This window comes from Monodelphis domestica, chromosome 1 (assembly GCF_027887165.1).
Source record: "Monodelphis domestica isolate mMonDom1 chromosome 1, mMonDom1.pri, whole genome shotgun sequence".
NCBI classification, from domain to species: domain Eukaryota; kingdom Metazoa; phylum Chordata; class Mammalia; order Didelphimorphia; family Didelphidae; genus Monodelphis; species Monodelphis domestica.
This window is the reverse complement of record NC_077227.1, coordinates 14,547,702-14,573,471: the sequence shown is the minus strand read 5'-3', so window position 1 is coordinate 14,573,471 and position 25,770 is coordinate 14,547,702. Positions and strand designations below refer to the sequence as shown.

Sequence of the window (25,770 nt, the reverse complement as noted above, 5' to 3'; positions counted from 1 at the left end):
TGTTAGTTGTAGTGTATTTTGTATGACCATTAATAATGTGAAATAAGTATAGAATGATAGGTTGGAGATAGACTGCAAAGGCGATGAAATGCCAGACCATAATAGGAAGTTCGATTCTATTCAAGAAAATTTCAACAGTAACAACAATGTGGGGGGCCTGGTATAAGCTACTGGGAATATGAAGGCAAAAGCAACCAAGCAGAAAGTCCTGGTTCTCAGGACACATTTATGTGACATATTGAGTGGTAAATGAGGAGAGGCATGATTTTCATGGCCTACACAGCCAACAGACATTATGGTAGACTGCGTTGCCTTGGGAAAAGCTAAGTGGAAGAGATTCCAGGAATCTGGAAATCATGGTCACACTGTGTTCTGCCCAAGTCAGACCACATCTGAAGCATTCAGCTCAGTTTGGGGCACCCTGTTTTATAAAGGCATTAATAACTAGACAATTCCGTTGATGAATAGCTGACAAGATGACGGGCCATGAATCCATGCCATGTGAGGATTACTTGAAGAATATAGAAGTGAGAAGAGAAGGCTCAGGTGATACACGATATTAAGTACATACATGATAACTTGAGGAGGGAAAAAGTACTAGTGAGTAAGGAAATCAGGACAGGCTTAAGTAGGAGTTTCCAGATAGACTCTGACTTGGTGGAAGCTAAAGTGCAAGACAGAGATGAGGAAGATGACCATTACAAGCTTGGAAGATAATGGAGAAAAATCTGAACGTGGGATACAGTGTTGGCTCTTTGGAACAAGAAGGATAATTTTGCCAGAATAAAGAGTATGAAAGTGGAAATAATATGTGCTGTGCTAGAAAGGTAGATTGGAGACTGTCAATTTAAATGTCAAACAAGGGAGTTTATGTTTCCTTTTCCTCCTCTATGAGCCCATATCCTCTGTTTACTAGCACTTTTGACAAACTGTTTTTACATCACATAATTGATAAGCTATTTATATTCAGAGAAAGATTTGTACATAAAGCAGCTCCTACAGGGAGAATGTTAAGAAGATTTTACTTTGACAAAAAAAATGTTAGGAATTGCATTTTCTCTTTGTCAATTTTTTGGAAAAAAGCTAGGATTTAATCACTAGTCTGTGAGACCAATTATTAAAAATTGGGATGAGATTGGAGCAAATTAGAGTAATAATTGGAAGAAAAAAGTGACTTCAATAGTTAATTAGATTCAGTTCCATTGAACAATCATTCATTATATAGTACTTTTATATGCCAAGCATTTTGCAAGGCATTCGGCATTCAAATGTTAAAAACAAATAAGTAGAAAAGGAACAGTCTGAACAAAGTGAAAAAAATAAAATTAAAGCTAAACATGGGCTCCTACCACAATATTTCATTTAGTTGCAGTTTGCTAAAAAAACATCCATGGTAGAGCAGATAGAATGCTGGATAGACATAGGTTCAAATCCTATCTCAGGAACTTTTCACTTTTGACCAATGGCTAGTCCTTTAACTTCACCTTGTCTCAGTTTGATGATTTGTAAAATGAGGAGGTTGGACTTGATGACCTCTTAAGGTCCCTCTAAATCTAAAATCATATGATCCAGCAACAAAACCAAGTGAATAATATTAGCAGTATATACTGCCTTGGGATACAGTTTCTGTGGAATTTGACATTTCAGAAGATCTTTGATATCATCATTGAGTACTCACTCCATCAGAGCAAATGACAATCAAACCGGTCTGCTCATCGATGATGATTCTTGTCTATGTTTCCCCATAGATACTCCATGAGGAATATGCCCAGTGTACTGGAAATTTTCCTTTAGGTCTTTATTTATTTCATCGAATTCATTTACATTCATGAACAGTAGGACAGGCTGTCTTTTCCACTACATGACAGCCTGAGAACTTGCTTTTCTTTAAAAAAAAAGTAAAATAAAAACCTTACCATCTGTCTTAAAATCAATAAGTATTGGTGCAAAGGCAGAATAATGGTAAGAGCTGGACATCTGGGGTTAAGTGACTTCTCCAAAGTCAAAGTCTAGCTGCTTGACTAGATTTGAGGCTAGATTTGAATTTAGGACCTCTCATTTCCAGACCGTGACTTTCTATACACTGAGCCACCTACCTGCCCCTAGTTACTTGCTTTTCCAATAGAATAGACCATGAATGAGACAAGAACCTCTTGTTCTTCCTCCTTCAGAAATGCATTAAAGAAATCAAGAACTAATTCTGCAGATTACATAAATAAAGTGGGACTGCTAAGACTCCAGGAAACTAAATAATTTAAAGTAACTTTTGAGCAAGATGACCACAAAAAGCATAGAAAGACATATGAATTGATGCAAGATGAAGAGAACAAAGCCAAAACAAAAATCGTACACTGTAATAGCAATAAAGTATAATAATAAACTTTGAATAACTTAAAACAAGGCAATGATCCAGGACAACTCCAAGGGATAGAAAACACTATCCATTACCATGGACAGAACTGATGGAGTCTGAATACAGACTGAAGCATAACATTCTTTATTTAATATCTTCCATGCATTTTTCTTTAGTGTAAGTGAGATATGTCTTTAACATCATGATGAACATGGAAATATGTATTGTATGATAGCACATGTACAATCTATGTCATATTACTTGCTGTCTTGGGGAGGGGAAAGGGACAGGAGAGGACATGGAAAGCAAAATGTCAGAAAACTGTTATTGAAAATTGTATTGAGCCTTTTATCTTGGAAAAAAATATTGTCCTGTTTATGTTACCAGGAGCCATCACTGATACCTCTACCACAGTAGCAGCCTAGAAGAATGCAACATCTTAGTGCCTTAGAAGATTCTTTTAGGAGTTACTATGATCCCATGGTAATAGTAATAATTCTAAAAATAATATTAATAATAATAAATAGCATTTGCATAACTTTTTAGCATTTGCAAATGACTTTTCATACAGTATATCATTTTATCCTCATAGTAACCCTTGGGGATAAATGATATTATCCCCATTTTACAGATGAAGAAACTAAGGCTGAGAGATGTTAAGTGATTCACTCACATGACCAATAAATATCTGACATTGGATTTTAGCTCATGATTTCCTAATCTCAAGTCCATCATTCCATTTATATGCCCCCTAGCTATCTCCTGATGGCCTATTTAAGTCCCAAGTCAGTCCTTAGCTCTCAGAATCTTCTTCATTGGTTTAGCTCCAGTGCCACCTCTTTGGATGTACCTTTCCTGATAGCCCATGTTACATGCTCTCTTTCTTTCCTCATGTTAATATGTACTCACTCCTCTGTTTACGCATTGTATGCATCACGTATATTACAAAATCTGAAGTTGGAGATATTTTTGCTTGCATGAGTCATTGTATTCCCAGAGAACATATGGCATAGTGTAGCATCTCTTTTGGTGATATTTCTCCAATCTCCACTCCCATTGGTAGGACAAGTGTCCAAAGGCCAACTGTTATTACTACCCAGAGTTCTAGGAGTAACCTTGTGTTAACAGTATAGAAAGTTAATTGCATCTATTAAGCATTTCTATCAAGAAGCAGTCTCCCCTTGATATACTGAGTTCCTGGTAGGAGTAATTTCAAACTTAGGGAACACTCACTATTTCTAGTCACTGCATTTTTTCTCCCTTCTTGAAATCCCCATGAAGTTGCATTGAGTTCACTGCTAGTGAACTAACTTGTTACTGAAATACAGATTTTGAAGCCGGCTTACCATGTTATACATAGCCCTTCCTACACAGCTTAATTCTCTTTATTTTAACTTTAATTCTCTTCATCTAAATACAAGATAAGTACAGCTAGGGGCCACAGATAGAATTCTGCACCTAGAGCCAGGAAGAATCCTATTCCTGTATTCAAATCTGGTCTTAGAAACTTACTAGCTATGTGACTCTTGATTTGTGACTCTTGACTCTGTTTGCTGGTTTCTTCATTTGTGAAATGAGCTGAAGAAGGAAAAGGCAAACCATTCCAAGATCTTTGCCAAAAGAACCCAAATAGGATGGTGAAGAGTCAGATAGGATTGAAACAACTGAACACTAATAGACAGCCAAGCTATTGATCAGGTTCGTTGATTGATTCCAAAGGCCCCAGGAGCCTTTCAAATTGATGTAAAACTTATTCACACCTACTTTAATTTTTATAGATTTAATTGAAATTTGTTATGAATAAAAAGTAAAGACTTATGGCTACAAGTAGAACCTCAGATTTATCATTGTAGAGAAGTCCTCTCACCCTTGTTCAATGGGGAGATTGTGAAAATAAAGTGTTGATTAAGGCATATAGAGGTATGTGGCCAAAGCCAATCCTCTAATAAAGATCTCAGTTGGGATTTGAATGGATATCCTTCTTCTCCAAACCCAGAATTCCATTTATTTTTCCTGTTGCCTCCTTATTATTATCGGGGGGGGGGGGGAAGATAAGGCAAATACAGGATAGGAGAAAAAGCTGAGACAAATCTAAGAGGCATGTGAAACTAAGGTAGTGGAAACCCAAATGGGAATCAATAAAGCACTGTTGCAAGCAACCAATACGCTACTCTCTATCTACATTAAAAGAATTATCACCTTCAGGAACAGAGCATTGATCCCTTAACTATGCTTAGCATTGGTCAGCCCATTATTAATGTGCCATGTCAGTTTTGTTCACCACAAATCTAAGAGGATCTGGGGAAGACAGAGGAATAGGAAGGAGTACCTCAGAATCACCTTGGTAGTTCTATTATTCTATGATTCTGTATTTGAAATAAAATTTATTTTCCCTAGAGAGAAGGAAGAAAATAAAATTCAAGCAAAAGTTGTAACTTTCTTATCCCAAGAAGGAAGATAGAAGAAAAATATTTTTAAGTGCCAAGAGAAAAAGAAAAAGAAAGGAAAATACTTTTTGGTGGGAATATTCCAGCTAGAATCTATCACCATGTGAAATTACATTTGGCAGGGAGTCAGTATGGACACCTGAGGATTCATAGGCCTTTGAGTGTTTCTGAGTGACTAAATCTAAAACTAGCCCTTCTGCATACATGCCTTATAGCAGCTCTTGATGTCTTCCCATGTTCCCCTTCTCACTCTGATTCCAAATGTTTCATGGGGAAATTCGCCTAACAACTCAAAAACTACTCATTGAGCTCCTACTTTGTGCCAGTCTTCCTAGAGATAAAAATACAGAAATGAAAAGTATCCCATACCCTCAAAAAAATATACATGGTTGTGGATGCGGAAATGGGAGAGATTTTTTTTCTTAGTTCAGCAGCAGAAGAAAAGAAGAAAGAAGAGAAGGAAGGAGAAAAACATAGGCCAGATAGAAAGCTGAGCCACTGACAACTGAACAGGAGACCGAGCTAGAGAACAGAGCAACCTTAGAATAATTACAATGGGCTTTAATGATAACAACAGCTATCATTTTTGTTTCACCTTAAGGTTTACAAAGCCTTTGCCTGAACTTACATGATCTGAGCCTGAAGAGAAACTGAGGAAGGTGGTACAGATATGTTGACTTTCACTTAAAAAAATTAAAAAGCAAACTAATAAATACCTCATTGAGGTTAAATTACTTATCACATGGCTAGTAAGCCTAATAGTATATATATATATATATTTTTCATATATATGTACACTTATCTATCTATGCATATTTTTAAGTGCTAAAAGAAAAGGAAGAGAAAAATATATTTATTGGGAGTATTCTAACTAAGATCTATCATCCTGTGAAATTACATTTGTCAGGAAGTCAGTGTAGACACCTGAGGATTCATAGGCCTTTGAGTGTCAAAGAATCAAAATAACATTTCTATAGATAGGGCAGTACAAACTTGATCTCATCTGATCCTCAGAGCCTTGTGGGATGATATCTCATATTATCATCCTATTCTGAAGAGGAAGAAGAGACAGTCACAAGGTCTATGTTGGTATGATCTGCCCAGAGTTTCCCAATATACTATGCTGCTTCTTTAGAGTAAACATAAAGAACCTATCTATTATCTGTATGTCCCAAAGAGTCAGAGTAGGATTGGTCTACTGTAAAAGTTAAAATTAAATCTCAATAATAATATTATATTTTAAGAGATTTATTAATGATCATTAGAAATCAAGGAATAAGGAAGATACAAAACAAACACCACGTGCCCATGACTGGTTAGCCATGTTTTAGTCATCTCCACTCACCACCATCAATGCTGATTCTACATTAGAGAGAGGGAGCCTCCAAAGCCCACTCCCTTTATCCTCTGTCTATAGGAAGTACGTAATGACAGGAAGTCAATGGGCTCTTGGGATATGTAGTTCTTTTTAGTGTAACAGATTTTCAATCATACACTACACAACCACCTCTACCTAATTAAAATCTCACACTATCACAGCTTCACTTTGCCCATATATTTCAGTTTCGGGATACATTAATAATAAACAGAGGTACAATAAGGAGATGAGCTCACCTGGTAACAGTCAGAACACTTTATATTCAACAATGTGCAGAAAACCCAACCTCTCAGTAGAGGGGTAAATAAAACATATATATATATATATATATATATATATATATATATAAATTTGTTTGACTTCTGTGTTACAAGGGAAAGTTGTATTGGGGAATACATTCATTGGGAAATGAAATGGTCCCAAAAAGTCATCATTTTTTTTAATTGGAGGAAATAATCTGGTATCTCCAAGAAAGTTTTTCATGAAAATACACATAACCATATTTTTTTCAGATAGTTTACAACTCTCTGGTTGCCTCTCATATCCAGAATAAATCATCTCTCAATAACTTTCTACCAGACTATTATGCTAAATCTGCCATATTTCTATGTAAAACTTCAATTTATTTAATTTTAACACATCATAGGCTATTGCATTTTTCTCTCTTCTAAAGGTTGAATTAAAACATCTGGCAGCTTTAGACTAGACTTTCCAAAGATGAATGAGTGGCAGGATTTATCTTCGAGTTTAGTTATGGAAAACAAATAAAGCCTATGTCTTCTGGTTCATTTTTCTTTCCATGATCACTAACTAGGTCTGGGAGAATAAGGTTTTCCTTTAGCCTTCTGGGGGCTAGACTTGTTTTGTCCCATCTTCCTGTTCCCTCACTTCAATTTGCACAACTGGACTCATGTCAGTATCCCAGTTCTTTTGACTTCTTTCTTCCCCACCCTGCTTAACTGAAGCTGTATTTCATTCCATTTACTTTTATTCATTCCTAGGTACAGCTCTGCCAATATAATGGAATAGTTATACAACCTCAAGTAAGATAACCACAATTCTCTGACTAGAGTTTTAATTCCTATTTTTTTAAAATCTGTGTGATATTGGAGAAGTTACTCATCCTCACTGAATCATAAAAACTTCAAAAATATAGAATTATGGGGGGGAGGCAGCTGGGTAGCTCAGTGAATGGAGAGCCAAGCCTAGAGACGGGAGGTCCTAGGTTCAAATCTGGACTCAGACACTTCCCAGCTGTGTGACCCTGGGCAAGTCCCTTGACCCCCATTGCCTAGCCCTTACCACTCACTCTTCTGCCTTGGAGCCAATACACAGTATTGACTCCAAGATGGAAGGTAAGGGTTTTTTTAAAAAAATGTAGAATTTGGTGAAATCTAAAGTCCTATGATTTGTGGAAATTAAATAGTTAAAAACTTAACAATTTGAGCTTTTTGTTTGCTTGTTTTTGTTTTTTTAAGGAAACCACCACAGGTTTTCTACAAGAGATTTCAGTACACATGGATACATGGTCCAAATAAAATATACCTGATGGTTTTTGCTGGGCATTTGGAAGTTGGCTTGGTTAGAGCCATAGTATGATCTCATCAGAGAGGGAAGAGAGGATTTTTTCAACTGCTATTTGTTTTTCTTCTAATTGATAGCATTACCCTCTAGTGGGACAAAGGACAAAAACAGATACAGGGAGAACAGCTTCTCTATTGCTCGCTGCATCCAAGAAAATTATTTACACAAAAATGTTTTCCTGGTCACTTCCTCCAGATATTCCTAGCCTACAGTCAAAAAATGATGTGGGTTCCACTCAGGCACCATTGCTATCTAGTCACTTTCTCTTGTCTGAAAAAATGTATTCCAGAAGAAAGATGAACAACTTACTGGACATCTTAACACCAATCAAGGATCACAACCCCATAAGGAGTTACTGCTCAGAGTGTCGTAAAAGAAAAATATGGCTACAATAACAGTGCTGAATGACTAACTCATCTTGTCAAGTACAGAAAATACAGAGGCCAAAGCCCATCTTTTAATGAGTTCCCACTATTTATAGCCTTAGATTGGTGAATAATCTACCAATGTGGTGGAATTGTATTTTTAAGTCCATTGTGCACTCAGTTGAGTTGAATCCAGAGAAACTTTCCTCCTCCACAGACAGGGAGGGAGGCAGCTCTTCTTACACTGTTTCAATGATGTAGGATTTCTGTGACCTCATCATTGTGGATTTTCCCTCCAATGATAAACATAGTAGTTTATACAATTACTGTCTATGCTCTGAGACTCTCATCCCTGTTGTTCCAAAAGATTGAAACAGTTGATCCATTCTAGTAGCTAAATTGATGGCCCCAAATTTGTTCTCTTTTTATTCAAAAAATCCCATTTTCTAAAAGTGGGGCCTTGAAATACTCAGAGTTCAGATTCAGCTGTAATTAGTATTATGTTAAACTATCAAGTTTCTCTTATTTTTTTTTTTCAGAATTTCAGTCTTCAGCGTCCACTATAACCTCTGGGTTGCCTTCTTCCTGCACAATTTTAGTTCGTTCCATCCTCCTGATCCCTCCTCTTATCCCTCTCCATCTGTTTTCCCAAAGTCCATATCAAACTGTTCCTGCCTTTCTCTCCATGATCTAGAAAGGACTGATGATTTCCCCACAACGTTCCCATAATTCCTCAACACAGTTTAGACTTTCCCTCAGTGGGAATTGGAACTGAATTGGAATCCTCTTTTGATGCTTGTTTACTTTTTGAAGAATGAAATCATCATGAAAGCAAGACAAGAAGTTATTAGATGCCCTGCTTTTGAAACAGAGAGAATTCCAGAAAGTGTCTGTGAAATTTAACCCCCACCTTATTACAACTCCAAACTTTTGAGAAGAGGTGATTAGTTACTGCTCAAACCCTCCTCTCTTTTATTTTTCTGACCATGGAGCTACAGAATAATCTGATGATAAATAAAGACTTTTTTCCCTTCATGAATATTCATCAATATCCATTCCACTAGGGATTCTCTCTTATGGATCCTGGATTTCTATATATCAATATACTTTCTTCAGATACAGTGATATTCTCCCACCATAATAAGTTGTGGTCAGCCAGAATCACATGGAAACCATCGCCTTCATCCCACCAGAGTTTAGTGCCTGGTGCATATAGTAGGAACTTAATAAATGCTTATTGAATGGACTTGTGGCATCAAATTTGGTTCCTTGTGTTAGGGCCCCTTGCTCCTCTTCCTACCTGCCCATGGTTGGGTATAGATGTTAGATATGGGGTACATGACAAGAAGTGCAATCTCTGGGAATAAGGAATTAATTCACTGGGCTGATTACAGGTTAGACCCCACATGGAATGTGCTCAGTTCTGGCACCATCATTTAAGAAGGACATTGGTGAAGAAGAGCAGGGATTCTTTGCCTTTTGGGTCAGGAATCCTATTAGTTATCATGTGAAGCTATGAACTACTTCTCAGATAAGTGTTTATAAATTCACATATATACATACATGTGAATATATGGGTATATATGAATATATGTATTGGGTATACATGTGTATATGTGTATATACCTGTATGTGCCTACAACACAATATGTATGCATTGCTTACCTGTACCTATATCCATATGCACAGATAAGTATAAGTGTATATGTGTATATATACATACATAACTGTATGTACATGAGTGCACATAAATGTACCGTGTACACATGTACATGTGAATATGTGTAGTATACGCACACACATACATAGATACACACACACACATATATATATATATATGCATGCATATACAATGCCCAGATTATAAAAGACTGAAAATGACCACAAAGATGGAGGCCCCAAGAAAGTCGAAGGGCCTTGAGTACAGAACATAACAATAATATTTGAAGGAACTGGACATTTTTTATACTTGAAAGAAGGATGTGATGACTATGTACAAGTGTCTAAGAGATAGAAATGGAGAAAAGTGACTTGTTAGGAGTTGTAAAGAGGCAAATTTAGCTTGAAATTTGAAAATATTTCCTCACAATTTAAATTTCTTTAGAATGAAGGGGGCTATCTTGACAGGAAGTTCATTTCTCCCCATTGGAGTTCACATTACAAAGGCTTGATGACCATTTTTTTAAACCCTTACCTTCCATCTTGGAGTCAATACTGTATATTGTCTCCAAGGCAGAAGAGTGGTAAGGGTTAGGCAATGGGGTCAAGTGACTTGCCCAGGGTCACCCAACTAGGCAATGTCTAAGACCAGATTTGAATCTCAGACCTCCCATCTCTAGACCTGGCTCTCAATCCACTGAGCCACCAAACTGCCCCCTTGATGACCATTTTAGGAATGAGAAAAAATCAGAATTTGTTTTTCAGGCCTGGGTTGAAGAGCATGGTCACTGAAGTCCCTGTCAACATCAATGATTCTGGGATTCAGTAGAAGTGGTGAGAAGTCTCGTGCTCATGAATCCCTGTGTTCTGGGTGACACTCATATTCCCTGCTTTGTATAATCCCAGGTTCTTAACATTTGAAGGAATTTCAAAGTCCATAAAATCCGACCCACCATAATGGCAACATCACCCACACTTATAAAGACCTTCAGAGTCCCAAACTCAGTCAATTTGAATATTTTCTCCCTTGCTTTAATGGTTGGGAAGATCATAAAGAGTTTTGTGCAACACTGAAAGGTTACATAACTTGTTCTGGCTCACAAAGTATGAAGAAGAGCTTTAATTTGAACCAATATCTTCCTGGCTTTGAGACTATCTATCTTCTACATTACATTGGCTCTGCTCAAAATAATTGTAAGGGCAAGGGGAAGCGATTACTTTTTGCAATTCCAGAGTTTTATCTAGAACTCTGGCTTTCTCATCCTTATCAAAATGTGTGGGTTTCCTCTGATTTGCTTTTTTAACAATTTAGTGCACCTTAAGCACAAAAGAGAGATTTGTTTGGAATAGAGTAGATAATCGCACTGACCCCTTTGTGGAAATGGGTTTATAGCCACTTCATTAAGTGTTTCCTCTCTTTGTATTCTCCAGGAAATTGTTTTTATCAGAACCAATACAAAGACTCTGTAGAATAACCAGTCTAACACCAAGTGAGAAAAGGTGAATCCAAAGGCCTTGATGAACAATTAATATTATCCTTGGGTCAAAGTAACCTTAATCTAATGATGAGCTTCCAACAATGGGGCACAGGAAACTATGAATACTAACAACAATTTGCTAGAGAATGTCACTTTTTTGTTGAATAGTCTAAGACTCTTTTTTATTCCTAACTTGAAAGGGTCAGACAATAATGGAGAGTCCATGTAGTTGGATAAGAGTTTAGATGTCAGTAACGTGAGATTCAGTGTCTGATTTTTGACACTAAAAGTATATACCCTCTAGGACCTCATTTTCTTCACGTGCCACTTGGGAATAATAAAGTGTATTCTAATTATAAACCAATATATCCATTATTAAATGAGATTCTAGAATCATAGACTATGCAAGGAGCCTCAGAAGCAGAGTGGTCTAGTGCATAGACCTGAATATGAATCCCCTGTAGAGCAGGGCTAACAAGTGGTATCATAAGTTTCCATCAAGCATGTCTGCATATTTTCAGTCTCCTATACCAGAAAAACTCTCTCTCTTCAACTCATAATCTTTAGCTTTCTTCAATACTCAATATTTCAACTGAAAGCTACCCTCTCTAAAAGGCTTTTCTCAGTTCCCTAGCTGCCTAAATGTTCCGCATGTAATGATAATTTTAGGGTTGTGATCTAATCTAAATTATTTTTGGTCGCCAGGGAATATCCCAAATAAAATTCCCAAGTCAGTTTTTTTTTTTTAATTTGTGGTGGTTTAATTAACATAGAGGGAAGAAATTAAGGAGAAAGGAGAGGGAAAAGGTGTAGGATTTCTCCTGCCTGGCCTGTGCCAGGGGAAGTTCAAAGACCTCCACCATGAGGTTCTGAATATGATTAGAGGCTTCTAAGTGGATAGTGTTTGGAAGGTAAAGTAGAAAGAATCAGCCTAAACTCCAATAGAGCTCAGGAAAGATGCCTCACCTGAACTAGGTTACTAGACTTCCTCCAGTATGGTATCAAGGAAAACTTACCGCTAAACCTGAATGATAGCATCTGCCACCCAAGATGCTGAAACGCTCAGCATGCTGCCACCAGCCATCTCTCTGCCACCAAAGAGGCAGGAGAAAAGAAGTGACGCGAAATATATAGATAGTTTTTACACCACTTTCCTGCATCTTACATGTACCAGTGGTAGCTTAAGCTTGACTTAGGACAGCCCAGGGGTCTGTCAGTTGTTTCTGATTTGTCATTTTCTAGCACTAGTCTGTCATAGGCCATACTCCTAAATACTTAATCCTTTAGTATGGGTGTAGACATTCCTGTTTTTGTTAGACTAAGTAGTGTGGAGTGATCATTGGTTCCTAGGCAGAACAGGATGGTGAGGACTAGACAATAGGGGGTTATATGACTTGCCCAGGATCATACAGGTAGGGAATGTCTGGGGCCAGATTCAAACTTAGGACCTCCTGTCTCTAGATTTGGCTCTCAATCCATTGAACCACCTAGCTGCCCCCAGGTAGTATCTTTTTAAATTAATATATTTTTTCCCTATTTAGAATATAAAGCACCTTGAGGGCTAGGGATAGTTTCCTGCTTCTTTTTGATTTCCCATCACTTAGCCTTAAGCCACATAAGAAGTATTTGATAAATGCCTGTTAATTGACTGACTGAATATAGATGTATCTTATATATATATCTAACTCTGTATGTGTTCTCTCTTCCATTCAAATGTATATTCCTTGTGGGCAGGGATAGTTTTCTCTGTTTCTTTGGTATCTTCAGTGCCTAGTACAGAGCATAAAACATAAGAAATGATTATTAGGCACCTGCTAATTAATAGACTGATCAATGACTATTTCTTTTTCTTTGGCTCTCACAATGACTTTTTTAACCACTGGATTAAAACAATCTCTTTTGTCAACCAAAGAGATGTGGAAGAGATTTTTGCCAGTTGTTGATGTTTTTGCTTTTAATTACCTGTCTCCTAACTTTGCACTTCTTAGCAGAAGATGTTCAAAGTCCTTTAATGGCTTAGGACTTTTAAGCCATGTTCCTGAAAGAACTTAAAAAAGTTTCTGTCAAGAGCTTCTTGATGCTTTATTTTCCTGGATGACAGACTATGTTCAGAAGCTGAATTGCCTTCTGTAGCTATCTCACACATTAAAATTGTATGGGGAATCTGACCCCATCCTCTTGGGTACCAAACTGATTTGAGAATAATGGAATTGAGTATGAGGGACTGACAGTGGCAAATGGGTTCTATAATCCAAAGAGAGTGAATGGGTAGAGGCTAGAGGAGCCATTGTTAATTCCTCTCTAACCTGGTTTGGACTGAAATACAGATTTTGTTTTACAGGATATGAATGATTTTCCTCCTGTGTTTTCCAAGCCCCTCTACAAAGGGATGGTCGCTCCAGATGCAGTCAAGGGCACGCTGATCACAACTGTTTTTGCTACAGATGCTGATCCTCCGGTAAGTTGAGATGGCATTCTCAATTGTCACAGGAAAACCATGATATTGAATAAGTGTCCCTATGTCCATGGAACAGCCAAGGTGATGAGTATGGGCTTTGATCACCCTCTCCTCATACATTTTATATGATGCCAATCTTTACCATGCATGATCTCAGTGAATCAGGTGATTATTCTGAGGATAATTCATGTTGCCTATTGTCTCTGAACTGGAAAGTTTCAGAATTGACTCCTTAAGACATAACACAGAAGAATTGTATGAATAGGAGGAAGAAATCTATTTGATTTTTCCATTGACTAAAAGTTCCAGCTTGTGGATTTCTAAGAAAGGCTATTATGTTTGATTGACAGAATCACAGAATTTCATATTGGGAAGGTCTCTACGGGGTCATCAAAGTCAACTAATACCTGATTAAGAATTTCTCTAAATCATCCCTGAACTGCTCACCCAGTATTTGCTTGAAAACTCCCAATGGTTAGCAAGTCACTTTCTCCATAGATGCTTTTGGGTAGCACCGATTATTATGCAGTTGTTTTATTTTATTTGTTTCACCTCATGTCTAAATTGAATTCTTTGAACTTTCCACCAATTTCTCCTAGGAATGCCTTCTGGGTCTAAGAGGAAGACTAAGACATATTTCCTGAAATACTCTTTCAAGTCTAGTACTTGAAAACACCTATTCTGCCCCTACTAAGCCTTCTCTTCTCCAGCTTAAACAAAATAATTTCTTTCAGCCCATCTTCAAATGGCACAAATTCATCAATCTAGTTTCCCTTTTCTGGTTATATCCATTTCATTAATGTCCATCCAAAATTGTGAAATTCAGAACTAGTTGCAATTTTATAGACATGATCTTACTAGGATAGTATAGACTATATAGATACTATATAGTATAGATACTATTATTCACTTAGAGCACCCCAGCAGCACACTGGATTTTCTTAAGCATCATATCACTCCTTTGACTCATATTGAGTTAGTGGGCCACTAAAGCCTCCAAATATTTTCCCCCAAAGGAAACGTTCCCCTATTTAGTACTAATGGCCCAAAATGTGACACTTGGTCTGTTATACTACTGTCCATCTTCCATCTTAAGTATGCACAGAGACACTATCACTAAAAAAAGCATCACGATTTCCAGCTGTGCTAACATTATGAGTTGTGGATTGTTTTGAGAAGTACTCTTGGTCCTAGGAAGCCCATTCTACTCAACTGGTGCTTTTATTAAATAGATGTATATGGGCCTAATCAGCAAGCCCTGAGTCACTTATTAGAAAGCAGATACACAACCCTCACCCCAAATGCTATTGTAATTTTAGCTAAGTTTAGAAACAACCTCCCTAATGAGATAAAGGAATAGACTTCAGATGTATAATTTCTTAACGTAAGGAACTTCTACCTGAGAAAGGTCTCTCACTAATGCAGTCTTTAACTTCTTCACAATTTATAAACTTCAAGAATCCCCTATAGCATTGGCACGTTAAGTGTTTTGCCCAGGACCCAACAATCAGTGTGTCATTCTTCAGGCTGACTTCCTATCAACTACTAGTAGATTGTAAGCTCCTTAAGGCAGAGACTGCTTTCATCTTATTTATCCCTCGCAATGCCCAGTAGTAGGTGCTTAATCATGGTTTGTTAACTGCCTCTGTAATGAGAGATAACAGTAGCTCCTGGTACCATGTTAAGATAATAGTTACTTTCTGTAGAATTTCAAAGTGACTTGTAGATGTTTTCTTAATCTCAAAGCACCCAAATGGTATAGCTAGAAGGAGTTCAACCAAGTCCAAGAATATCAGTAGCTGTTCTGGGAATAAGATGAGCTTTTCTGGACCCCTATATCTTCAAACATCTTGTCATTATATAAAAATAAAGATAATGAAGCCAAATACAAAAAAAATGAGGAAAGGAACAAAATCAGGAAAGTTTAAAAATATAATTTTCTGTGCCATACCTACCTGCATACAATTTATTTATAGAAATAGCTTAGAAATGGAATGAATAGCCTTTGGATTCTGTCACTTCTACTGTGACAACCAAATAGAAAACAAGGCAACTCGTGCTGCTGACCTGAGTGAAAATGATTTGTAATTTGGAGTGTGTTTTGACAGGGTAGTTAAAAATTCTCTGAAGTAAATTTATAACAATAAAGACAATATAATCTTTACATGCCACATGGTACAGAGGAAAGAGTGCTGCATCTTGGAACAAGAGAGACTAACTTCAAATTCTATCTTTGCCACTTACCTGGAGTCAGAGGACATCTCTGATGTTTACTAACTATATCACCTTGAAGAAGTCACTTAACCTCTGCCATTTAGAACTGTTTACAGTCTGATTCATATTCTTAATTAAGAAGGAATTAATCAGGTTGTAAAAAGTTCTAAAGGACAGAGGAATTACATTAGTAAATTCAAGATGTGAATGTAAAATAATACAGAATGAAATCGGAATGGCCTGATTTACTAAGTATGAACTGAGGCAGTCCAAACTACTTCTGTCCCCAAAATATACTCTATTAAATTTTTATGAGAAAAAAAGATGTTTCTTTAGTTTTTGCTTGAGGACTGCCAACAAGGAGGAATCATCTACTTCACAATGGCTGGAACATAGAAAATAATTGAATAATTGCTTGTTGAAGAGTTGACTCTCAAGGTAATTTGGTGAGCTTTTGGATATCTCACATTTCCTTGAGGCTGGGTGGTGAGATAATATGAGTTCTGGATGGCAGGATAAGGGCCCTGTGTCAGCCAGTCAATAAACAGTATTTATTAAGTTGATACCATGTGTCAGGCATTATCCTAAGTACTCAGAATACAGAGTTTAAAAAGGACAATCTCTGCCCTCAAGGAGATCACAATCAAATGGGAGAGACAACAAGCCAACAAATGTGTCTAAAAAGATAAAAGCAGGAGAAAAAAAGCCTACTTTTATAGCTTTGTTGTCCATAAAACCCTTTAACTCACTCCTTCTATGATCCAGCCAAATGGGTCTTCTTACAGCTTCTCTCACAGGATACCTTGTCTCTGGACCTTTTCATTGACTTTTCCTCTTCAGTGAGATGCTTTCTGTCTTCCCTTCTCTGACCATCTATTCTGCCTTCAGGGATTCACCACAAAAAAGTCTTGAAATTACACACATATATATTGACTTATAAATATATTTGTCTCCTGTAATAGAAAGCTCTCTTAGAGCAGGGACAATTTAATTGGATCTATCACCAATGGATACTTAATCATTTATTTTTGATTGAGTGATCTTGGATTTAGTTTGAGAAGAGAGATCATTCCTGGAAAAGTGACTTGCCGAACATCAAACAGCTTATGAATCTAGTCTTAAAAAGAGCCATAATGTTTAGGAAATTGAAGTGATGTGTGATTGATCAAACAGGAAATCAAAGAATGTCACAGTTGGAAGGGCCATCAGGGACCATCTAGTCTAACCCACACCTAATTAGAAATGCCTTTTACATAATATCAGATGAGTGGTTATCCAGTCATTGTTTATCCCTGTGTGTGTGTTGGGCAACCTTGAAAAGTTGGAAGGGCTTTCCTACTTGTCTTCCATCTCAGGGGAATTTTATGGCCCTGAGCCCTCTCCTATACAATGAGAGTTTATACTCAATGATATCCAAGTATCCTTTCCCCTCTAAATCCTAGGAAATCCTACAATCCCATAAGTGGCCCCAAGTCCTAGAGTATTTTATCTTCTAAGTCCATAACTGAGGCAGGTTCACTTTCAACCATAACGTAGAACCTCAAAGATTTCCAAAATTCATGTTGCATGAAACTAAAGTGGTCGAAAGGGAAGTAGAGTGATTTCTAGAGAATGAGCTGTCCTCCCCAGCCCCCTCAGTGCAGAGATACAGGGTCCTTTTTTCCTTCTTGCATTTGTGACAGTGTTGACATTCTAGTCCACAAAAGACATGCAGTGAATGACTGATCATCCTCGATATTGAGGAAAGTTTAACCTTTCATTCCTTCCCACCAGAGATATTTCTCTGAACATTTTGACAGAATAAAAACTGTAAATGTAATAATGCCCACCTGCTTCCTTTCTCTTGATTGTTAGGGACAGCAGAGCGATGGGATGGGAATCTGCAGTGGTTTGAGTACATGACGATTCCTATTCTTCCTCTCTAATAGGGTGAGATCATTGGCACTCAGAACCATATGAGTGTAGAACTAGAGTTGGGAGGGATGTTAGTGCTCCCAAAGCACAGTGACTGACATGTAGTATCAGTAAGTCAGTCAGTTAGCATTTACTGAGTTCTTACTATGTTCTAGGCACTGTGCTAAACCCTGGGGATACAAAGGGTGAAAAACAAAAACACCAGAAGAGCTCCCACTTCACAGATGCAAAATTGAGGCTCAGAGAGGTCACATGAATTGTCCAAAGTCCCACAGGTAGGAAGTGATAGATCCAGGACTTGAACTCAAGTCTCTTGACTTTGAGTTTTATTCTTTTTCATTGTCATAGCTTGGTTTAATAGCTTAAAATATATGAAAACAGGGAGAGGTAGAAGGCATGAGACTGAAATAGTAAAGATCAGTCGAATTAGAAAGTATTCTTCAAGGACCAGCTCATAAGTCATGTCCCAGAGAAAAATTGTCCTGATTTGCATAGTGTTCTTTCAGTTTTCTGCAAGGATGCAGTAGAAAAAAATTGGATTTGGCCTCGAAGGGCTGAAATTTGAAACTCACCCCTGTCATTTATTAGCAGCGTTGCCTGGGAATATAACTTCATTTCTCTGGGTCTCCATTTAGCTCATCTCTGAAATGAGGGAGACTAACTTGTTAACTGCTAAGGGCCTTTCCAGCTTTCAGTCTCTGATCTTCTGAACACACACACGTACACACACCATAAACTTATATGTATATATTTGTATGTGTGCATTCTCATGAAATTACATATACATGGGTATAGATATAAACACATTACATACAAACTCAGTGTGTTGCACATGCATGTACTTATATATAAACCCATGTATGTTCACACATGTAATTGATTATGTACACATAGAGGCATATACATTACACACATGCACACATGTGCACACAATAAACGTCTATGCATATGTTTTGTGCACCCACATATATACTTGGATGTATGCATTATCATGAAAATATAGATATATGGGTGTTTACATAAACACATTGCACATTTATATATGCACATGTATGCACTTATACATACATTTATATGTGTCCACACATGTAATTATGTACACACAGATGCATACACATGACACATACACATGCACACACACACAAACATCCTAATCCAGTATTTCCAAGTGGAATGAAAATACTTCAAGCAAAGGGAATATCTTGAATTTGTATTTTTGCCAGCACAGTGACTGATATGTAATATCTGTCAGTCAGTCATTCAGTCAGTTAGCATTTACTGAGCACTTACTATGTTCTAGGCACCATGCTAAACCCTGAGGATACAAAGGGTGAGAAACAAAAACAAACAAAAAAAACCCATAAACGTTGGTTGACTATGTGTAAGTCATTAAATCAACAGGCATTTCTTAGGTGCCTAATATGATTTGGATTGATTTACTGTGTGCCAGGTACGTAGGAAATAATCCATGAAAAAAATCCCTGCACTCAAGTGCATGGGGTATCATGGCAAAAATCTGTGTGAATGGGGAGCTCTGGCTTATCTGTTCTACTTTTGTATTTCTGGGAAAATAAATGTGGGGAACTATTGCATCCAAAATTCAAGGGAGCAAAAGAAGTTCATTTGACCTTACTTGGGTCCTTTGTCAAGAAAAGTCTTCCTTACCAACTTGATGTCAAAAACTAAAGAGTTAGGAGTCAAGAAAGGAACCCTTGGGAAACCTTTGATATTGACATTATGGCTTCTTAGCCAATGCATTCTAGGGAGAAACCATTTATTTTAGAGAAGAAAGTGCTGAGTTTGGAGGATGAAGGACCTAGCTTCCAATATTCACTCAATGACATTACCTTTGAGGTCCTGGGCAATTTTTTTTTCACTTTTCTTGGACTTCCCCAACTGTAAGATAATGTGGCTAATCTCAACGAGGCAATATGGAGTACTGAAAATATGATCATTGTGGCATTAGTCAAGGTGGGTTGACATGCTGGATCTGACGTTAACTAAATTTGTTGCCTTTGAAACACCATTTAACTATGATGCCTGTTTCCTCATCTATAAAATGAAGCATTTGGACTAGACCACCTAGAATATTATTGGATTTGGGGACATTAGTTCTTTCAACCTGCAACAGAACTCTGTCTGTCTGCAAACTGCAGACCACTTAGAATAGTGGGGTCAGTTTGTTTTGGTCGCCCAACCCGTCAGAAAGATAAATTCGCAATGGACCTCCAAAATGCATGTAATTGATTATTTTAAATTTCCCTCTATGTTCTACAATACTAAAAATTGAGCACATTATAATATTAACAAAGATGAGCAATATTTAAACCTGGAATCAGTAGGGAGCTTCTAGAGTACAGTGAGGAGGGAAGTGATATGGACAAACCCACAAATGCTTTAGGAAGATCATTTGGCAGCTGAGTGGTGTAGGCATTGAAGAAAGGAGAATATTTATAGAATCAACAAATCTAACCATTGGAAGAGGACTAAAAAGTCATCTACTCCAACCCATACATAAAATGTATCCCATTGGAAACATATTCCAAATGGGACCATCCAAATTTTGCTTGAAAATCTTTGTCTTCCTTGGGAAAGAGAGAACCCACCATGTTCAACAAAAGTTATTAAGTGCCATCTATGTTCCAAACAGGATGCTAAACATTGGAAAAAGAAAGGGTGAGAACTAATTCCTGCCTTCAAGGGACATTCTTTTTTATTTGGGGGGCACTTTGTTCTTTCATCTATTTATTTTCATTTGGAAAATTTTATTTAATTAATTAATTGAGAAAAATTTCTATGGTTACAAGATTTATGTTCTTTCTCTCCCCTCCTTCCACCCCCCTCCTGTAGCCAATGAGGAATTCCACTGGATTTTATATGTGTCATTGATCAAGACCTATTTCCATATTATTAATATTTGCATTAGGGTGATTGTTTAGAGTCTACATTCCTAATCATATTCCCATCGACCCATGTGGTCAAACACTTGTTTTTCTTCTGTGTTTCTACTCAAGGGATGACATTCTAGTGAGGGAGATAACACGAATACAACTATGTACAACAACAAAATATGTACGATTTAATGCAGTTGAAATGAAAGGTGATCCCATACAGAAGGCACTTGCAATCTGTCAGGGACATCTTACAAAAGACGGGATTTGAACTTCACCCTGAATGAATCCAGGGATTCCAAGAGGCAGAAGACTATAACCAGTGTCAGACTGTGCCAGACACTCTGCTAAGTTAAGCCCTTTATAAATATCACCTCAACTCTTCTTCATATCCACCCTTTGAAGGAGGTCCTGTTATTGTTCTCATTTTACAATTGAAGAAACTGAGGCTAAAAGAGATGAAATGACTTGCCTAGTGTCACAGAACTAGAGAACGTTGGAGGGAGGGCTTGAGATCAGTTCTTCCTGATGCTAATCCCAAAGCTCTATCCCCTCTAACTGCTAGCTATCACTAATTCCAGGCATGGGGTACAGCTGGCAAGAGAGCACATAAGCAGAAGGTAAAATAGGCAAATGAATCCTAGTATATACAAACAGGAGTCAAGCATAAGAAGAATGCAATCCTAGCAAAGGGCCAAGTTCTGAAGACCTTAAAAGTCAAAGAGAGGATTTAATTTTCAATCCTGAAAGTCTCTTGGTTGGTCACATCTATTAGTCCAAGGAGAGTTGCTGGGGGCCCGAACAGAGGTAATTGCTGAGAGAAGAAAGGGAGATAAATCAGGTGATGATAACAGTTGGCTACTGATAGGATATGTGGGCTGAGGAAGAAAGAGAAATCTCAGAAAACTCTAAGATTGTGACCCTGCATGACTGGAAGTATGATGGAGCCCTCCATAGAAATAGAGAAGTGTGGCAGGGGGTAAGATTTGGGGGGAAATTCAATGTACTGAATCCTTTGATGTGGTCCAACACCACAAATGTCTACTCATTCTATGAAATTCTGCCCAACCCAGCATGGAAATGGGGAGGTGAGTCACTCTTCCTCCCCATCTTTGATCAAAGTCCACACTTCCATGGGCACCTACTGCAATAATGAGGTGGCGGTGGGACTGAAGGGGAGTATATTGGGTGAGAGGCTTAGAATTTTTCACATCAGCCCTTGGGCAGTCAATGCTGTGGGCACCCAGATAGCAACAGTTAGGCCGGGAGATCCCACAGTAAGGAGAAGGAGTAGAATTGGGAGTGCTGTGAGATAAGGGGACAGGTAGTTAAATCAGAAACCAGCCTCATTATCAACTATCATGAAGTGACAACAAACTCCTTGGTAACCAGGCATCAGCCCCTGCTTTGAATACCAGTGTCTTACTGGACAACCATCCTCCTATATTCCAATACTCACTCAAAAGCCAATGACAAGGCCAAGAGCTGTCAGTCTGCGGTTCACACATTATTCAGTGCTGCGTCCCTGTGACAAAAGTGTTCTCAAAGACAAAATATAAACCAGACAGAGACAAAGTAAAAATAAATCAATAAATAAAAGTCCTTTTATCCTCTTTCCACAAATGGATGCATTCCAGGGGACTGATTAAAATAGAAAAAAAAACAACAACAACAACTTCTAACCAGAGAGCCCCTTTGATTAATGAAACACTGACCCATCAAAGAAGGAGCCCTCCATGAATATGACGATGGTTTGATTTCTGTTGGAGTTGTCATTGGTTGGTTTGGTTTATTTCTATGTTATCATTACTTAAATCGAAAAAAAATTCTGAGCGTGAAACTGTCTCTGAGTGTGCCTCAGTGACTCTGAAACAGATATATTTTCCTGTTTGTCTGTTTGCTTTCTTGCCAAATCACTAGGAAGCAAAGGACTCTCCAATACCTCCTCTCTGAAAAGTGTCCAATCTGCAGGGGCAGAAATATGGCCAGACATGACGACGTTAATGAGATCTTGTTTTTTGAGAGTGACTTCATTCGTATTCTTCACCAGAGGCTGGAAATACAGACCTCTGGGCCTCTCTCTATAGCACTTCCCCAAAGGGATCCTAGCCTCACATCTTGCTCTGTAACACATCAAGTGGCTTAGGCTGCTTTGCTTGAGAATTCTCTTGTACAATGCGGCACCTCCATCTGCTGGACCCATGTGAAATCACTTCTAGAGTCTGGAGCGTGACTAGTGCATATTTCCAATTGCTGGCAAAAAAAAAAAAGAGGGCTGATGAGCCTGTGCATGGTGACGATTGGCTAAAGAGAGGGAGGGGGAGTGGCCTTTGTGAAATTGATGCCTGCTCCAAAGCGAATAGGTATGTCTTGATATTTCTTACCCTGGGGATGTTCTCTAGAATTCCTTCTAACCCATATTTTGGACCAAATCTTCATCCCGAATTGCAGTAAAGTCAATTAAAATATCCTTTAAGTCAATGTTGGAAAGTATTTAAGTGTCCTGATGTTCTTACCAGACTAGAGTCCAAAGGACACAAATAAGTCTGGTTCATGGAAAGACTGATTTAAAAAAGAAAAAAACAACAAAGAGACTAGAGGGAAGGCATCAGTAGGGTGATATTAAATCCATAAAAAGTTATCATTCAGATAAGTGACTGTTTTAACAACAATAATTCCCCCAGTTGGTGGGGGTGGAAGGGAGGAGAGAGGAAGGTAAAGTTCCTTTCTATTATTCATTTTTGATTGGCTATCCTACATTTCAGTGTCAGCACTCTAGATATTGCTGGACATGTTTTTTACTGAGCTACTTACCTTAGTGGAATTATTAGAACACTGGAATTGAATTAGAGAGTCTGGGTTTGCTTCCTGGCTTCCCTACATACTATCTATGAGACCTTGGCCAGATCATTTCCTCCATTGGGGTTGAGTTTATAGTACCATAATTTAAGGCTAGAAAGGAACGTGGAGGTCATATACAGCATCTCCTTGATTTCATAAGTGGGAAAATGAGACTCGGAGATATTAAATGACTTACCCAGGAGGTCAGAGATCAAGCTCACATCCAAATCTTGCTGACTTTTAGACTACTCTCTTGTCCCTCCATCATATTTGCACATTTTGAAAAAAAAAAAAGATGTAGTTGAGCAATATATAATTATATAGTTTTCTATATGTACAATTATATAGCATTTACATATGTGCATAGATATATAATTTTAACACATAGCATTTATAATCTATACACTCTAAATATTCCATTATCCATGAATTGATATGGCCCCAGCAAATAATCCATTCTTCATTCCATTTTTTCCTTCAGAAATTGCATTTACAATGGTACTAGTAATTGGAAGCACACCAGGCTTTTCTTTGCCACTGACGATGAGCATTTAAAAGCTCTATTGACCTAACATTGTTCCAATGAGCTACCTGTGAGCTGATTTAGAAAGTGCTCAGGCAGGTGGCTTACTCACCCATCTCAGTCCCAGAAGGACACTTTTGTTCCTCTCTAGAGCCTGGGAGCAGGAACGTGGTGATGCTCTTCTTCCTTCCTGCATGTACCTCACGTTTTATTAAAGTGCCAGTGTAACACAGGTATGCAGAGGCATCTTTTCAAAATGGTTAAGCCTCCCAATAGTCATTTGCTAACAATCTATTAGCAGGGGGTGTTATTTGAACAGCGAGAGCCCAAATCCATTTCAGACACAATTTACCTGCTTCTATTAGGAGAAGGAGGAGGTAAGGAGCCACTCCTGGGCTAAACCATCTGGGGTGAAGCCTGTTTTGTATACCATTAAAGGACTTCTTCTTTCTAGTGTTTCATCAGTATGTCATGGATTGATCCAATCAATCACTGTCCTCCTTTCCCCATGTTGTTGTGAATTTTTGTGCAATAGATTCGACTGTCTTCAGTCATGGAAGACTGGGGACTGGCAATTCTGGTTTTAGCTTACCCAGAGTGCTGAGTGAATGGCTGTCATAGAGAAGCTACAGCCTACTGGGTTCTCTCTTCCCAGTCCTCTGTTAGTGGTGCCCAATGACTGTTGCTGCTGTGCCTATCAGCCAGTGAGAATGAAGTTGAGGTAGACCTGCCCTGAATCCCATTGGTCTCCCGCCAGTGCTTAATTAGTGAAAAATGTCCCAATGAAGCCCCAAATGAAGGGATTATAATGAGATTAGATCATCTAAGTGAGCTCTAAAGGAAAAGTTTTCTAAAGAGAACATGGACCCAGAGATTTGCCAAGCAGGATTATCTCAGGATTTCTTAGAAATGAATTCATGTCCATTGCTTATCATTTATAGATTGAGCTTGAGAACAGTAATATTGATGGAGTTAATGTTGCCTATTGTGAACGCCCTATTCTCTCCAGGATAAACTACAAACTCTTCTGCTTAACATTTAATGCCCTTTATTACAGTATGGCTACAGACTACCTTTATTGACTTGCTTCACATCATGCCCCTTTATGTATTCTGTATTCCAATGAAAACTGGCGGAGTTGCTATTCCCTAAATTCCTTCTGTGGTCGCCAGCCTCTGAGCCTTTGTCTATGCTGTCTTCCATTTCGAGAATGCTTCTCCTTACTGCTTCCAACAAAAACTTATAATCTTTCCATCCTACAAGAATCAACTCAGTTGCCATCTTTCTTGGTGGAATCCTTTCCTCCTTCCTCTATTATTCTGCACACTTTCCCTCTTCAAAGAAGCTCATATTTATCAGTATGAATGGAGAGTGTACAGAAACGCTAAGATATCCATATCACCCTGCCACTCATGAGTCAGGTCACCAGAGCTCACCTAGCTCTATCTCCACTTCTGATTTAAAATAATTTGGTAGCACAAAGTGCAGCAACCTTGAAATTCTTCTTCAATAGTGTTTTCCATAGAAGCTTTAAAACAATGCTAGATGCTTTTGCCAGGAGTGACATTAGGGGTGAAGCTTTCAAGCATTTGCTCAATACGTACACTATGAAGCACCTAATCAGAAGATTGGACTCATCTAAGCATTTTATGGAATCATAAGATT

At 38.0% G+C, this 25,770-nt stretch overlaps 1 protein-coding gene across 2 annotated transcripts in view; it reads left to right on the top strand.

Annotated features, from left to right (window-relative positions):
- The window catches only part of PCDH15 (protocadherin related 15), a 1,570,906-nt gene that overhangs the window by 1,362,492 nt on the left and 182,644 nt on the right, over nucleotides 1-25,770 (top strand). For both annotated transcript variants that reach the window (XM_056795634.1, XM_056795629.1), the window contains one exon: nucleotides 13,606-13,722. In XM_056795634.1, the coding sequence (XP_056651612.1) occupies nucleotides 13,606-13,722 (117 nt within the window). The remainder of the gene's footprint in view (nucleotides 1-13,605; nucleotides 13,723-25,770) is intronic.